This window comes from Xiphophorus couchianus, chromosome 9, assembly GCF_001444195.1.
Source record: "Xiphophorus couchianus chromosome 9, X_couchianus-1.0, whole genome shotgun sequence".
Taxonomy (NCBI): Eukaryota; Metazoa; Chordata; class Actinopteri; order Cyprinodontiformes; family Poeciliidae; genus Xiphophorus; species Xiphophorus couchianus.
In genome coordinates, this window is record NC_040236.1 from 3175703 (window position 1) to 3192651 (window position 16949).

At 40.1% G+C, this 16949-nt stretch overlaps 1 protein-coding gene across 2 annotated transcripts; it reads left to right on the plus strand.

Moving 5' to 3' along the window:
* The first annotated feature begins 455 nt into the window (after positions 1 to 455).
* On the plus strand, positions 456 to 15891 carry tecpr1a (tectonin beta-propeller repeat containing 1a). Of its 2 annotated transcripts, none has more exons than XM_028027381.1 (24): positions 456 to 616; positions 3471 to 3709; positions 4600 to 4782; positions 4862 to 4984; positions 5337 to 5456; positions 5664 to 5838; positions 5919 to 6019; positions 6559 to 6660; positions 7355 to 7503; positions 7641 to 8230; positions 8660 to 8808; positions 8915 to 9070; positions 9315 to 9464; positions 9648 to 9805; positions 10826 to 11056; positions 11198 to 11294; positions 11397 to 11476; positions 11576 to 11632; positions 12324 to 12498; positions 13218 to 13353; positions 13544 to 13636; positions 13729 to 13835; positions 14055 to 14174; positions 14298 to 15891. In XM_028027381.1, the coding sequence occupies exons 2-24, from the start codon at positions 3485 to 3487 to the stop codon at positions 14382 to 14384; spliced, it is 3564 nt and encodes a 1187-aa protein (XP_027883182.1). In that variant the 5' UTR covers positions 456 to 616; positions 3471 to 3484; the 3' UTR covers positions 14385 to 15891. The 2 variants fall into 2 exon arrangements, with proteins under 2 accessions (XP_027883182.1, XP_027883183.1); XM_028027382.1 differs by having other exon boundaries at positions 8663 to 8808.
* The last annotated feature ends 1058 nt before the right edge of the window (positions 15892 to 16949 follow it).

Below are 16949 nucleotides of genomic sequence, written 5' to 3' on the forward strand. Positions count from 1 at the left end.
TGAACGTATGAAAGATGTGGCAAAGAACGTTTGCCAAGTGTCAGCGTACCAACCATATGTTGATTATGTTGCCCATTAAAACATCAGATTTATTTTTACTGAGTTTGTGTATTTTGGTAACATCTTACAAGCAAGGGAAGTCATATGAGCTATAAGTACTACACAACTCAGGATAGTCAGATTGTATAGAATTTGTTCATCTGTGTTATTTTCAGCAATCTTCAATCAGTCAACCAGCTATATAAGAGAATAAGATATACCAGTTCGATTTCTATTTGTGTTTGTAACTAAGAAAATAAGTAAAGTTGAAAAAGGTTTAACAATTTTGAGCAGAAAACTTGCATAATATTTGATTCTTGCTGAACAGTGAACGCAACCTAGTAGTAAAATCTGAGCAGAGAGCGCCCTCTGTTGGAGGTCTGCGTTGTAAACAACTAATCCAATAGGATATAAGGAACTACTGCTTCCGGTTTCATAGCAGGTAGATACTGAGATGTTAATATTAGCAGCCACTTGACACACCATGGTTTGACCAGCTGCCCATTTATTTCTGCTGTTAGAAGAAAGAGCGGCGACCTGTTATCTACACCGGCGGACGTTTTATAGGCGGGTCTAGGTTCGTTAAATTTAAATATTGTCACTTTTACTTTTTACGGTAAACCGTGCCCAAACATAAGAAGAATTTGTCAGCAGTTTAGTGATACTCCGAAGCCAGTTTTAGGTTACAGTTTGCAGTTGTTTGGAAAAATTATTCTCGTGTTTGTCTGTAAATGAGGCTTGTCTTGACAGGGTGTTGACATACAGCTAGCTTGTTACAATGTAACTAACCTCACGCACCGAGTGTACGTCACTTTTGTGCGCAGCCAAATGAGGTATCATATATTTTATAATTAGCGTTGGCATACATTTAAGATACAGTTTAAATGCATCCCACGTGTACTGTGCCGGTAACTGAAAGCAGTTTGTAATTTTCCAAGTGTAGACTGAAATTTAAGTGACTTTTTATTTTTCAATTAATCTGCTGGCAAAAACAGCCAAATCAAAATCACAATCACAGAAAGAATTTATAACAAAACAATAACGCCAAGGGTTATACAGCAGATAGAAATGAAAATCAATTCACAAACATGTTAGAGTGCACATATCAACTTCAGTATTATTTTGTGAATGTTGAAGTGTTGTGCATTGCTTAAACTCCTTTAAAAAAATTAAGAAGGAAAATGTGTGATTTGAAAAATTTGGATTTATGTATATAGTATTTTGCAAGTAATAAAATTAGGCTGATGATATACAATTTATCTGTTTTATTAGTAGAATAAGAATTTAAACAACACACTCGCTAGGGGTTATTATTAACAGAAAATTATTAACAATATCTCGATAAGCCATGATCAGTATCAATAGATAATAGATAAGGGCTGCACGGTGTTGCAGTTGGTAGCACTGTTGTTTTGCAGGAAGAAGGACCTGGGTTCGAATCCCGGCCCGGGGTCTTTCTGAATGTTCTACCTGGGCATGCATGGGTTCTCCTACAATCCAAAAATATGACTGTCAGGTTGATTGATCTCCTGAAATTCTCCTTAGGTATGGGTGTGTGCGCGCATGATTGTTTAATCAATAATTATCTTTATCGACTGGTATGAAATGCTTTCAATATGATACGTTTTTCAGTCATATTGTCCAGCCCTAATGTCTGCATAGGCGAGGGAAAAGTTGTTGAGAATGTTGTAGGAAATGAATGTACAAATAAGTGAAAAAGTACCAAACTGGAATAACTTATACAGATCTTCTTTATAGAGTTTGTGGAATACACAGTTCATGTCAATGTCCTTTTGTATCTTTAAAGAAAAATCTGGTAGGGATAAAAAACAGTGGATTATCTTGAGGAAGCAAACTTTAGTACTTCAGTTTAGTTATGTGACATCAACAAAATGTAGGTGAGACGTATAAAGCAAGAGCCAGAGGCAGTCCTTCAACACACAACCCCAACTACTCAGTACAGATTTGGTCTCAGAATAACAAAAATAACCTTGAATCATGGTAAGAAAGTAATAAAGGAAAATTATTTCTTAAAACAACATTAGGGGTGTTGATATATAAACTAAGTAGACCCTGTGATTATACTTCTTTTCAAACTACAGTTACACAGGATAACTTGAAGCAGTCACATTTGCCTTAGTCTCTACAAGTTTTATTGTACACTCAGGTGAAACGATCCAAAACATTTCATATTCTGTGTAGAGAGAATCTCCTTGCGTCCTTTCTAGACAAGCAGTACTTTCTCAGGCTTGTAATTGTAATGTCATGAATCTAAACATTTATCATGTTAACAGATGTCCATGTAATATATAATTAACATTTTAGGTTTTATTTTTAATTATTTGACTGCTGAACTGTCTGAAGTTTGAAGAATTTGCTATGAATTTGCTGAGAGGTTTGGTGACTTTAAATGTTTTCAACTTCTAATTTGTCTTTCTAGAATGACACACTTTATTTTACATGACAATGCCCATGGTAACTTTCTCAAATTGTTGGCAGCAGTTGCTTCACTACAGTCACTGTTGATGTGCTAGCAAACAGCCAACCAGGAAATTCCCTCATTTATAGAGGTGGTCCTGCCTGTTGGTGATCAGTTGTTGAAATGACTTTGATTAGAACCATCTGGCTAATAATATCCCTACTAATAATATCCATCAGAAGCTCTATAAAGTAGCATTAATTTAGTTGTTTCTATGGCTGTGTCTAAACAAGACATGCTACCTTTGTGTGATGTGAATTCTGCAAATATGAATTTGGGTGAGATGGACATAGAGTATGTCTATCAGATGAATGAATGTAAACTTTAGAATTATTATGGAAACCACATTTTGAGACTGAAGTTATGATCACAGGAGGATTTTTATGATTTCCCTTTGCTCCTTTTTTCCTGGTGTAAGTTTCAACAGAATGACATTTTTTGTGAAAACTACAATGCTGTATTATTCCAACCCATTCTCACTCCCAACTCGTCATATATTGACTCATCGGACAGTCCGTCCTCGTCACATATTGACGCGCAGGGTACCCCTTTCGCGTCAATATATGACTCGAGGGGTTTTACCCTATGCCTTACCGTAATTTTTGCCCTAAACCTAACCAAATCGTCGGGTTTTGAAGGTTCGGCAGCGATTGTGAGAACCGTTCGCGTCAATAATCCACGTAAAACATGTCACCTACCCAAATCGTCAACATATGACGCTGAAGGACCCTGCCCAAGTCGTCAATATGTGATGCATGGTCAGAAATCGTCCCAACTCGTCAATATATGACGAGTCGGGAGTGAGAATGTGTTGATTATTCTTCCTGCAGTAATGATATACGAGTTTGGTACATTTTGCTCATGATTGTGTAGTTTTGTTAAACATTATGCACTATATACAGTATATACATATAAAAAAAAAATCTACAGTTTTCTTGCTGCTTGTCTCCAGGTCCAGGTGAAGCCATGCCTATCTCCCTGCTGTGGGCAGTGGACGTGTACGGGCGTGTCTACAGCCTGTCCACTGTGGGACAGCAATGGGAGCATTGCCGCAATGCCCACATGGAGTTCAAGCGGGTGACAGCAGCTCAGCAGTGCTGCTGGGGCATTGCCTGTGACAGCAGCATCTACCTGAACGTCCATGCGTCTGACCTGCCTGTCCGCTACCAAGAGGACACATACGAAAATCAGGTCAGGCTCCTTTAAATGTTGTCTCATTGCAACATGTGAGGATTAGCTTGACAAGGACTGTGCTGCTTTTATCCCCCCAGATTGCATTCATGAACTTAGTAAATTTCAGTTAGGAGAAACTTTCCAGAGAAAAAATCTTCAAAAGTGATCTGTTTATCAGCTAAGCTCATGCACACTTTATTTGGTACGTCTGATTGATTAACACAAATAGACCCCAGTTCCACACTTCCAGCGAGACAAAGCATCATTTTCACAGAGCTAAGTTATGTCCGAATGACTTCTTATACCTCACAGTTAGTTCACTTTCCTCCATTGGTCTCAAAAGTCATCAGATCTTGGCCCAATAGATCAAAGGAGATGACAAAAAAAGGGAGAGAAGTGAGACCAAAAGTTAAAATGGAAAGGAGATAAAAAGAGAGGAGAAACAGAAGGATGAAGAGAATACAAGAGAGCACGCTAGAGGTCTGTTTCTACACCTGCAGAAAGAGAGAGAGAGAGAGAAAAACCCAGAGAACCAAGAGGGTTGTTTCTCCATGCAATTTGCATGTGCTTCCTTTGCTTGTATTGTATTTCTTCATGTACTCTGGGTTCATCCAAAACACTAAAATTTGCTCTAAAATTGACTCTTGGTATGAGAGTCTTCCTGCATTATTTATTTTTTGGGGGAGAGATGAAGTAATTTTACCTGTGTATCTCTGTGTCACCATGAGATGGACTGGTCACCAGTCTGAGGTATACCCATCCTCTTGCCCAAAAACATTCAAGATAGTAACCAGAGGTCTTCAGTAGTCCCAGACCCCGCATTGATAAGCAGTTATAGACGATGGATGGATGGATGGATGGATGGCTAGACACGAAAATGAAATAATTTCTCCCTGCTTTTCTTTTAGAGATGGAATCCCGTTGACGGTTTCTCAGAGCGTCTGCTTCCAAGTGACCGCTGGCAGTGGAGTGACATCACAGGCCTGCAGTATCAACCCATAGCCAGCTTCCAGCTCCCTTCCAGCAGCTGGGAGTGGGAGGGAGACTGGTTTGTGGATGAAAACCTTGACGGAGAGCCCACAGAAAAAGAGGTAGTGTTTTGGTGAACTCATTTTCCTTTTTGCTCTTGCGTTCATCTTGTACTAATAACTTCAGTGTTTGTGTTTGCAGGGATGGACGTATGCCATGGATTTTCCTGCCACTTACACCAACGACAAGAAGTGGAACTCCTGTGTCCGTCGCAGGCGATGGCTCCGCTACAGGAGGTACAAAGCCATGGACACCTGGACTAAGGTGTGTGTGTGTGTCACAATATCTGTACCAGTATGTTCACATACAGTATAGTGAATAAGATGTTTGCCCTCTTACAGGATACTTCTATTTTTAATTTTTTTGCTTCACTGACACAATTAAAAGTTTCAGATCATCAAACAAGTTTTAATATTGGTTAAAGATAACTTGAGTAAATATAAAAATCCTCCTTTTTCTTGGGGAAAAAGTAATTATCTGTCTTGAACAAACTGTAATTCAACTAACGTTTTTAGAAGAGATCTCTCTATCAGTCCAGAAAGTCTGGCAAAGGTGTTTCTATGACATTAGGACACTTTTTTATTTACTCTGTCTCATTCTAATTGTGTCTTGGCAGATCCCTTCACAGCAGACAACTCTACCGGATCCCTTTAGTGACATCAGCTGTGGAGGCTGGGAGATCAGTGAGGAGCCCAGGGGCCGGCTGTCTCTGTGGGCCGTGTCCCTGCAAGGAAAGGTACAGCTCACCTCAACACACAACACTAATCACGGCCCACTTTATTCTGCTGTTTATTTCCTGTTTAGCTTGTTTAAAGCAAATCAGACAGTGGTTCTTTCCTGGGGTGGTATTTGACACTTATATTCAAATAATATTATGCAGTTGACCAAAGAGCAAGTGTACTGTCACTCGTTATTATCTAATACTGTTTCTATTACTATCTAGGTGTGGTTCAGAGAAGGAATCTCTCACCAGAACCCTGAGGGTTCTTCCTGGGTGGAGGTGCCTCCTCCTGGAGAAGTGGTCCAGATCAGCTGCGGCCCCGGGGACCTGGTCTGGGCTGTGCTGTGGGAGGGGCACCTAATTGTCAGGGAGGGCATTAGTCGAGACTGCCCAAGAGGTACACACTGAACTGTACGCATGTACTGTAGTGTTGAAGTGTGTGGCTTTTGTCTGAGAACTGTTTCCTGCGTGTTGTAGGTACTTCCTGGGCAGAGGTGGAGTCTCCGAGCCCTGAGGTGGGCGCTATACATGTCGCTGTAGGAATGAATGTGGTCTGGGCTGTGACCAAAGATAATACAGTAAGAAATTGGCATGTCTGTATAGATGTATGTATTGATGTTTTTCTTTGCATTCTTAATTTCAAACTGTTTTCTGACAATGTAATAATCATATTAACAAAAGTATGAACCTCTACACTTAGATATATCAGTTTTTCCAAATGTTTCCAATTGCCCAATGGTGGATGGTCATTTGAAGAAGCAGAAAAATCACCTTATCTGATTTCAGAGGAGAAAAGAGAGACTGTAGCCATCTGTTACCACTGTAAGAGAAAAATAAATATCCTCGAGATTTACCCTCCTGTACCTCATGCCTTCAGAACTTTAAATCATGTCAAGGTTTAGATAAGACTAAAATTAGCTATGCTTGGAAACTGAAACACCATCTGGTGTTGCAAAAAGGAAGTAGCATCTGTAGACAGCTACAGTGAAATTTATTACAGTTAAGACTTTAGGATTAGGATTGCAAGGTTAAAACAAACCTTTTAACTGATGAATGCATACAAAGAATGATGGGAATATAATCATTGTTGAAGTAGCTTGTCGCCCTGCTGACCTAGGTGTGGTTTAGGCGAGGTGTGAACTCTCATAACCCCTGTGGTTCCGGATGGATCAACATGGTTGGAGAAATGATTATGATCAACGTGGGCCTGAACGACCAGGTGACACAACAAATCCAGACTCTCTATATTTAACTGTTAGAGAAATGTCCAATTCTTCTGTGGATAAGAATATCTGTTACTTTGTTCCTACATACAGTATAATAGAAATATGGAGAATGTTGTGTGATGTATATTCACCCCCTTAAAGATTTTTTGTTTTCCATTCATCAGTACGTGTTTTGGAGTATTTTTCTACCAAATAGAGGCTAAAGTTTAGCTCCATTCTTCTTTCCACTAAAGCTCTGAATGTCAGATTCTCATTTGGATTTAGGTCTGCACTTTGACTAGACCATTCTAACACATGAATATGAATGAACATAAACCATTAAAGTCACTCATGTTTTATGTTTAGGGTTGCTCCCTGACCCGGCTTCATGATGCATTTGGTTCACCGACATTTTCTAACAAACATCTGAAGCTTTTACAAAACTGTCATAAGTAAAGTGAGATTAAATGGGCTCTATATTTTTTATGCAGATGGATGGACTGGACTATATTCCAGCTGAATACAAATGCATGATTTTTATTTTTTTTAAAAGGGCTAAAATCATGAGTTGTTTTATTTCCATCCCACCATTTCTGCCCTTTTTCTGTTAGTCTATCACATTATGTTGGAAAAATGTGGGTTATGGACAATCTTGTGAGGCTCTGCCAAATTGTCAGTAAGTCTTAACATGGCTCATCTCCATTTAAGGTGTGGGCCATTAGCTGTGAGGACCGGGTGGTGTACTTCAGACAGGGTGTTACCTCCAGTGAGCTGAGCGGTAAAACCTGGAAGGCCATCAGCGTTCCTCGAGATGGGGAGCGATCCCACTCCAGTGCCAGTGCAAACAGTCAACACAGGTAAAGGCATCCTACAGGACTCAAACCAACATCTTTTTCTGTGTCCACAGACATGCATGCTAATATTCAAATGCCTGTAAAGCAGAGCTAATTCATGATTTAATTTCTGCTGCCTTGAATCTCTGTCCTTTCCACAGTGCGGGTTGTTTTTTCTCTGGTGAAGTGCGGGCTCCATCAGGAGTCAGCGATGCTGAATTAGACCTTGAACATCCACCAGGGGATGGAGCCATCAGCAGTGTCACGTTCCCTTGCCCAGACTCCTTTGTAGATGCCCCTGCAAACTCTTCATCAGAACCGTGCGTCAAGCCCCACATCCCCAAGGTCACAAGCGACAGCTTTATCTCTGAACTCGTCTCTGACCGAAAACCAGCAAAGACATCTGGAGGTGTTGAATCAGCCTCTGCCGCTGTCCTAGAGGAGGTCGTCCCTGGTGAAGGAGAGACGGACGTTCTGTCCAGTAACAGTGCTGTTACCATCACTGGGTCTGGCGGTCCTCCTGACCCCCCGTGGAGTAACGTAGATCTGGAGGAGGCACAGATCCAACACGGCCAAACAGGAGCAGACTCAGCTGACTCCTGCAGCCTGTCGTCAGTGGCAACCTACAGCCTGGCTATGGAGGATCAGTTTGGGGTGGACGAGCACCCTCTGTGGGCGTGGGTCAGCGGAGGAGGCTGCTCTGTGGACAGCCACTCTCAACTCAACTGGTTCAGCTGCTCTTTGAACACATGTATGTTATGTTGTGAAATTTCAATGGGAAATTTTCTGACAGCTAGAATTCTGAAATATCATGTCTAATTCCAGTCAGATGTTTACATAAACATATCATGTGCATTAATATCATATCAAATTTGGGCTTCTAATTATTTAAAGCTTTCTTTTTCAGTCGGATTGATGATACAATACCCTAGTTCAGTATTTTCCCCCCCCCACAGCAGTCAAAATTATACATAAACACCCAGATATAGGGCTGCAGCTAATGATTATTTTAGAACTTGATTGATCTATTGATTATTCTGGCGATTAATAGATTAACTACATAAAAAAATTGGCACATTCTGTAGATTTTGTTGCCTAGAATGCAATAACAGGATTCCTTTAACGAACATTTGACCATTTCTTGCAAAGGATGCTTTTTCTTCTCTTACTTGTCTTTCACCAGCCATGCTGCAGTCAGTCCAGTCCATGAGTCTGTCCGTGTCTCCTGCTCAGACAGCTGCTTGGCGGAAACAAATCTTTGAGCAGCTTAGTGAAAGGTCCAGGAGAGAGATGGATAATTTCAGACATTACGAACAAGCCATTGAGCAGGTGCATGCTGTACACTCTGAAAAATGATAAGACTTTAGATAATATAGAGTATCTTTTCATTGACACGCATTCACGATTTGACTTGTACTCTTGTCTCTGTTGGCAGTCGGTGTGGGTAAAGAAGGGAGCCATGCAGTGGTGGAGAGACTGGAAGCCGCACAAGTGGATCGATGTTCACTTTGCTCTGGAACAGTTTTCTGGAGCCGAGGGACACAAGGATGGGATCTTATTCATTTATTACAATTATTATGAGGAGAAGAAGGTGAGAATGTAAAGTTGGTAAAACTAATTAAAAAAACGCAATTTGCTCGCAACATGAATTTGACTCATGCATTTATAATATGTCTAATTTATACTCGCTATTGTCTATACATGTGTATGAGCTCTGGTTGCATTGCATAAATTCTCAGCTTGAATTTGTGTCTCTGTTTGTCTAAAGACTAAAACTCCAAAGAGGAATGTTTTCCATTCTTCTACTTTTTCTTGTTTTTCTGTCTTTTTTTCAGTACCTCCATGCCTTCATTAATGAAGTAACCATCCTGGTTCCTGTTCTCAACGACTCCAAGCACACGTTTGCCATTTACACTCCTGAACGTACCAAACAGAGGTGGCCAATAAGAGTGGCAGCTGGCACAGAGCTGGAGATGTATGATTGGGTGTGTAGAAGGAGATATCTACATCAAAAATGAAACATTTTAGTCCCGTAATTCCTGTTGGCACAACGTTGATAAGAAGATGAATACCTGCTCATGTCTTTTACCATGCTTTTTTGTGTGATTACACAAAAGCAGGTCATATAAAGTAGTTTTGCTCTCTTTAAAATTCTTTCTGCTCTCCAGCTGGCTTTGTTGAGTGTTTCCTGCTGTGACTCCAGAGGAATCCACGGTTCTCCGTCCAAACAGGCGATCTGGTCCATCACCTGTAAAGGGGACATCTTTGTCAGTGAGCCTTCCTCTGCCCTCGAAGCCATGCCTTACCCCACACCCTGTGATCAAATGTAAGAAAAACCGCCAAGAGCATTCACTATGAACTATGTTAAGGCCACAAGCCCCATTGTGTTTAACTAGGATATTATATGACCGACCAACAGTAGGTAGTCCATGATTGTTAGGTGGAATAGATTAGAATATACTTTATTGATCCCCAAGGGGAAATTACTTGTATGCTGACAGCTGCTCCATTATTGTATGTACCAATATTGTATGTTCAATATTGGCAATATTGGTACATACAAATATAACCATAAGCAATATAAAATTTATAAAAAAATATATACATACGTGTGATATTGTGATTTAAATATGACTAAATATAAAATAAATATATAAAATAAATAAATAAACAAAATAACAAGAATGCACATGCAAAAATATCAAAATATAAATAAATCTATGAATAAATGAATGCATTAGTATTGCCCCTGTGATGTACTTAAATAAAACTGGCCTTCACAGAACATTGTTGTTGTCTGAAAGCTATAACACATTCTGTCTGCAGTTTGCCACAGTCATTTAGGAAATGCAGCAAATACTCTAAAGATGAGACCAGTTTGGTTTTTCATGCTAAAACTTTACAGGGGAACTATCTCTACCAGTGTCAGTCCATCAAACTTCAAACCTACGTGGCAAGACGTGGTGTTCACTCTTCCAATCTGACTGAACTCTGGCTAATTTACAAAGAATAGGCAAAAATTTTAATCTGTAAAAATAGAATGGAGGTAAAAACGTACCTTTAAAAAACTCTGTCTGTAACTGTATTTGGGGTATGCTTTAAAAAAAAAAAATTCAGATTGTTTTTTGAAAAAATAAAATAAAACATGGATGAGTTCTTTTTCACTTCATATTTGTGCCCTACTCTGAGTTGGTCTATGCTAATAAAATACAATGAAGTTTGAGAGTATAGCATAACAATGCTGTTCCAGAGGAACGAATACAAATGAAGACAAATGTAACTCCCAATACATTGGAGCATAAACAGTTGTGAGTTTGCTGTGAGCCTTTCTGTTTTGTTGGTGCAGGTTCTGGCGGCAGGTAGGAGGCCACCTGCGTTTAGTGGAGTGCAACAGTCTGGGGATAGTGTGGGGCATCGGCTTTGACCACACCGCCTGGGTCCACACCGAAGGGTATGGAGGAGGCTTCTTCCAGGGCTTGGCCAGCAGCACAGATAATATTTACACCCAGACTGACGTCAAGAGCGTTTACATCTATGAGAACCAGAGATGGAACCCTGTCACTGGCTACACCAACAGGTGTTTTACATGCAGATGTTTAAAGTTCTTTGTGTAAAGCAATCATAAATGAAACACACTTAGGCTTATTGTGATTTAAACTATTTAGTAATTATATTACGCTCTTTCTGACCCGTGTAAATTGGGCTTTCCTCATTTTAGAGGCCTTCCAACAGACCGCTACATGTGGAGTGATGCGTCAGGATTACACGAGTGCACAAAGACTGGTACAAAACCCCCTTCTCCTCAGTGGACATGGGTAATCTGAGCACACCTCTAGTGTTTATTCTTGATTTTTGAGAGCATTTAATCCAACAGCTGCAGGTGCATGAAATGTTTCACTTCTTTTTACCGTGTCCAGGTGTCTGACTGGGCTGTTGACTACAGCGTCTCCGGGGGAACAGACAGAGAGGGCTGGCAATATGCTGCAGATTTTCCAGCGTAGGTTTCCTTTCAGGCTACACTTTAAGGGATTTAATCTTTCATTTGTTTTTTTTCTGTTCTTTCTAATTCATCCACTCCCTCCATGTTCTCTGGTAGGTCCTATCATGGCTTCAAAACCATAAAGGACTTTGTGCGGCGTAGGCGATGGGCCAGGTATTTACAGAAAGAGCAAACTAGTGATGAGTGAAGTATTCTGTTAGTGGGTTAAATGGATCGTTGGGACTTGATGTTTGTATTTGTTTTGTTTGGAATATTTAAGATGTCTTATAAAAGATTCTTTTTACATATTTGTTAAAACTGATGGTGTCATGACAATATGGCTTGAAACAGATAATCTGTGAAAAAATGTAAACTTCTTTGCCCCCTCCCAGTGCTAACTAGAAACAACCAGTCAGAGCCAGGAGGAGGGCCTAGCTCTGTCAATCATACTTGTGTATGTGCTGTTCCCCATTGTCCTCTGCTATGCTAAAGCTTCTTCCCGATAGCAGTCTGCCAGAAATGCTAAGGCTAGTTAGCATTGCCAATGATAACAGCGGAGCAGTTTTCCTGGAACAGTAAGTTGCTTCTCCATTAGCACATTGAGCAATGCATACATGAGAGTGATTGGCAGCGCTAAGACCCTCCTCCTGACTCTCATTGGTTGTTTTTGTTGGGCAGCGGTGTATTTCTTCAGACGGCACTGGCAGTATTTTCACAGATTGCCTGTCTCACATTATATTGTCACAACATGGTAACAGTTTTAACAAATATGTAAAAAGGAAAAAAACATTTTTTTAAATAAAATTTACAATTTTGAGCTTTAACATAAGCTTCCCGCTTCTGTTTTATTTCCCCCACTGTATAGGAAGTGTAAATTGACAACAACAGGACCTTGGCAAGAAATTCCACCAATCCCACTGAGTGATGTCACAATCCTGCCTTGTGCTGCTCAGAGCAGTGTGGATACGGTTCCTGTGTGGGCCATCAGCAACAAAGGAGATGTCCTGTGTCGACTGGGAGTCACCCTGCTGACACCTGCTGTGAGTTACTAATGTGCAAAATGACATTCAAAGCATCAGCCTGACACCTTATGAGTATCCATAATAACCACTTCAATGAGAGTTTTCTAACATTAGGGGTAATATCACTGTTAAAGGTTACTGTCTGCTCCCTAAATGCCTTAATCAGACATTAATGGCAGAAAGCTCTGGGGCAAAATGAGGGAACGTAGATTACAGAAACCAGGTGATCAAATGATATTTGGCTAATAAGCAAGACAACTCCAAAAATGAGAAGACAGTGAAAAATGTTCAGTCATTTTGTCACTCATTATGCAGAAGGTAAAATAACTTTTGAACACATCACAAGTTTTTATAGTGAACATATCCTAAAGGTGCTATTGACATGAAATGTTCTCAAATAGTCCATCCATAGAAAGAAACCAAAACAAATGCGTTCAACATTTAAGTTATGTATCATAATAGAAAATGGCAGAGGGAAAAAGTATCGAATACACAGAAAGGGAGGTGAAGTCATGAAGAACCAAGACACCAGCTGACATCCAGCTGTCTGTCTGTCTGTCTCTCAAATTATGTTTTATTGTCCTTCCACTTTACAATCATGCATTTTTTTGTGTTGGTCTGTCACAAAAAGTCCAGATGAAATACTTCCACTTGTGGTAAAATGTGAAAAGCTTCATGGGGTGTGAATAATACTTTTGCTAAGTGGTAGTTGTTATGTCTTCCTGCCTGTATGTCAGGGAACCTCATGGCTTCATGTGGGGACAGACCAGCCCTTCAAGTCCATCTCTGTTGGGGCTGCCAGCCAGGTGTGGGGCGTGGCCCGGGACGGCTCTGCCTTCTACCGGGGGTCAGTCTCAGGACCAAGCCCAGCAGGTCAGCAGGAGGATCTGAGACCGAAAACCATGAGCTGAACATCACAAAAAATGTCTCAGTTCTGTTTAAAGACTTTAACACTGATATAAAATCAAGCCAATTAAAAGAAGCTAAATATAGCAACTTATGCTGCTTCTGATTAAAGATAGCCTAGCGCTCAACTATCAAAGTGCTCTGTCTCCATCTGCAGGGGACTGTTGGTACCACATCCCCTCTCCGGCTAAGCAGAAGCTGAAGCAGGTGTCTGTAGGCAGGACGTCTGTTTACACTGTGGATGAAAATGGTAAGGACACTGCCTCTGTGTTTACGGCAAAACCTTCTGAACAACTTGACTGTACAGAGCGCCTTTTGTATTCTTTCTCTGCTCATGTGTAGGTAACCTGTGGTACAGACAGGGAGTGACTCCCAGCTACCCTCAGGGCTCCTCCTGGGAGCACATCTCTAACAACGTACGCAAAGTCTCTGTGGGACCCCTGGATCAGGTGGGCTCAAGAATATTCCAGACATTTTGTTTGGCACCAGAAAAAAAGAGACGATGAGAAAACCATTTGGGATGGAAAGATTTCTTTTTTACACAAATAAGTTTTTTTTTTTGCTCTGTGCTTGGGGCTTGGATGAATGTGTGTTTACATTTTCAGTTCTTAGCATGCACCTGTTTGTTGCTTCCTGGGTTGATTGAATTGCTCCATGTGTTGCTGTAGGTGTGGATCATAGCAGACAAGGTTCAGGGCAGCCACAGTCTGAGCTGTGGGACGGTGTGCCATCGACTCGGAGTCCAGCCCATGGAACCCAAGGGACAATCATGGGACTATGGCATTGGGGTAAAACTATTCAGGATGGGAGTCTGACACTAGTGGAATTTAATGTCATAAACATCCAAACACTCCTGGGATATGAACCTATAATTGCTAGAATTGCTACTATAATTGCTACTTCCTCTGCAGGGCGGATGGGACCATATTACGGTGAGAGCAAACTCCATGGAGCCACCTCGGATCTGTCTTCCCTCCATGACGGAGCCGTCCCGTTAAACTCCAGGATAACTTTGTAATGCACTCACTTTTAAGAGACACTTTGGCCTTTTAGGTTTAAAGTTGTGGGCAAGTGTTATATTCAGATAAGCTGAGCCAGTCTAATATTTTACCAGACATTCAAGGTCTATAAGTAAGTTTTTGTTTTCTGTGTGTTTTGTTCCTTGATAGTGGTGTTTGTATTTTGCTGCTAAGCTTGATGGATTTTTCTCAGTAGACCTAATCGTGGATTCTTTATTTTGTGTTTGTGTGTGTGGTTTGTTTGTGTCAATCTCTGCAAGTCAATTTAACGTGGCAATAGAAAAATGTTCTTTTTTTACTTAATTAGGCAGCACAGTAATTGCCCATAAATTTTCTGTTGGATTTAGTTCTGAACTCTGGCCATTTTCCTAACATGATATTGTTATTTTTGTTTAACAACTGTAAAGCTGAAAAAAAAAGTGTTAGCAGGTTAAGCTTTCTAGGTGAAGGTTTTGGGCCAAAACTGACTTATGTGAATCTATTCTTGACAAAAACCTCTCTTAGCAAACCTAGAGCATGATGCTGCCACTACCAGTTTTAGCTTGGGTATGATGTTCTGGATGTTTCCTTCAAAAGAGATGTCTTGCAGCCTTATGCTTTCTTGGAAAAATGTCCACGTTTTTGTTTTTCTGCGGTTATTGAAGACATTTAAGAGTTGTTGTATAAATAACAGGCTGGAAAAAAAGTCAAAGTTCAAACCATTTTTCTTTGGCTGCTTCTGTTTGGAGCTGCTTTTTGTTGTTTTTACACCCTTTTAGCCGCACTGCGTCTCCAACCGGTTCTTTTATTTTGATAATCGGTTCAGGAACAGGAAGATTCGTTGACTAATGCTACAGATCCCAGCAAAGTTTATGAATTATAAACAGTCATTTTTAATCTTTTAAGCAGCAGAAAGCCTGAAAAAACAAGATGGTAAAAGACACAAAACACCCATGTATCACAACTGCTTTCATCTGACTGTCAATGGAGCTAGCCACTTTGAAATATTTTATTTTTGAAAAGTTGTTGTGCATGTGCAATATTTAGCATTATCAAAAGGAAATAAGGGGATTACTTGAAAAAAAAGATGGTATTTGAAATGCTTAAACTAACCCTTCCTCTTTCTCAGGGGTGATTGCATCTGCATGTTGTTAACTTCCTTTGACCAGATGATGAGACAATGACTGAGCATCTGTAAAGAAAAAACTATTTTGGTTATTGTAAATAGAAATATAGCAAGCATTGGTAAAGTAAAGATAATGTATAGAGATGGATTTTCTGTTTCTGAGGACTGGGGTGATATATTAGGTTAGAAAATGGTGCTTTAATAACTGGCATAGCGACCTACTGTCTGACTGCTGAATCATTAGTAAATGTTGATCGTGTTCTGATATGTAGCTGTTGTCTGTAAATAGTAATCATCTTGTGTAATATGTTCAAGTTGTGCATTGACCAAAATGAAAAAAAGTTGGAGTCAATAAATAAATGGTTTTATTGATAGCAACTACTCAAACAGCTTTTTTCTTCTTTTCTGATTTTTTTGTTTTCAGAAACTTTGGCATAAATGGAAACAAAGGAGGAAAATAAAGAAAAACAAAACACACTTTAAAGCTGACCATAGCCAATCAGATTATGATGCAGAAAATGCAAAGGCCATCTCAGCTTAATCATAGTTGATTATCGGGGTCTCACACGATCTTGTGCAACAAAAACCTGCTGCTCGTTTTCTCTCTTCTTTCTGTGACAGTTGTGACCAGAAGCTTACACTCAGCAAGTTTCCTAACAAAACACACACATACACACAGGGAGATCATAAGATAGTAGAAAAAGAGAACAAAGTCATTTCAAACAGCAAAAAAAAAAGCAAAAGGTCGGTTGAGCCCTTCGTCTTTACAAGCACTTCACATTTTGCTCTGGTGTCCACTGCAGTCTTTTTCTCTGGCCACCTCAGTGTGTTTCACAGGATTACAACGCATCGCAACCATGTTCTCATCTCTTGAACAATTAATTCCACTTTTGTCACTACCAACCACAAGCTTCAGTACGTTTATGAGAATAATGTGTCAGACCAATGCAAAGTCGAATTGATGCATGGCTTTTTTAACCTGTTTTATTAGTAAAAATCTGAAATGTGTGGTGTGCATTTGTATTTGGCCCATTTGAATAAGTAGTTTGTAGAACTACATTTTCGTTGCCATTATAGCTGCAGGTCTTTTCCGGTGTGTCTAACCATTTTACAAATGAACATAATGAAATTATTTCTCCTTTTTATTTTCAAATTAGCTCGAGGTGAGATTGAGCATTTGTAAAAATCAGTTTTTAAGTCTAAGTCATGCTGTTGTATCTCTGGCTGTAGGTTTGGGGTCACTGTACTTTTAGAAGGGTGACCTTCACTCCAGGCTAAACTCTTTTTTTAGGCCGTAAAAGGTTTTTTACTTCCCACCAGCTCTGTTTAGCTTCCTCAGGAAAAAACCTTCCCACTGCATCATGCTGCCACCACCACGTCAACAAGGAATGATGTGCAGTACATTCCATTTTGTTCTTATCTGACTAGAGAAACTTCTT

What these genes read in the sequence shown, in the direction of transcription:
- tecpr1a (XM_028027381.1), top strand. Translation starts at nt 3,485, where the DNA reads ATGCCTATCTCCCTGCTGTGGGCAGTGGACGTGTACGGGCGTGTCTAC. An exon ending in AGGACACATACGAAAATCAG is followed by an intron (nt 3,710 to 4,599) that starts GTCAGGCTCCTT and finishes CTTTTCTTTTAG; the next exon opens with AGATGGAATCCCGTTGACGG. An exon ending in AGTGCAAACAGTCAACACAG is followed by an intron (nt 7,504 to 7,640) that starts GTAAAGGCATCC and finishes TCCTTTCCACAG; the next exon opens with TGCGGGTTGTTTTTTCTCTG.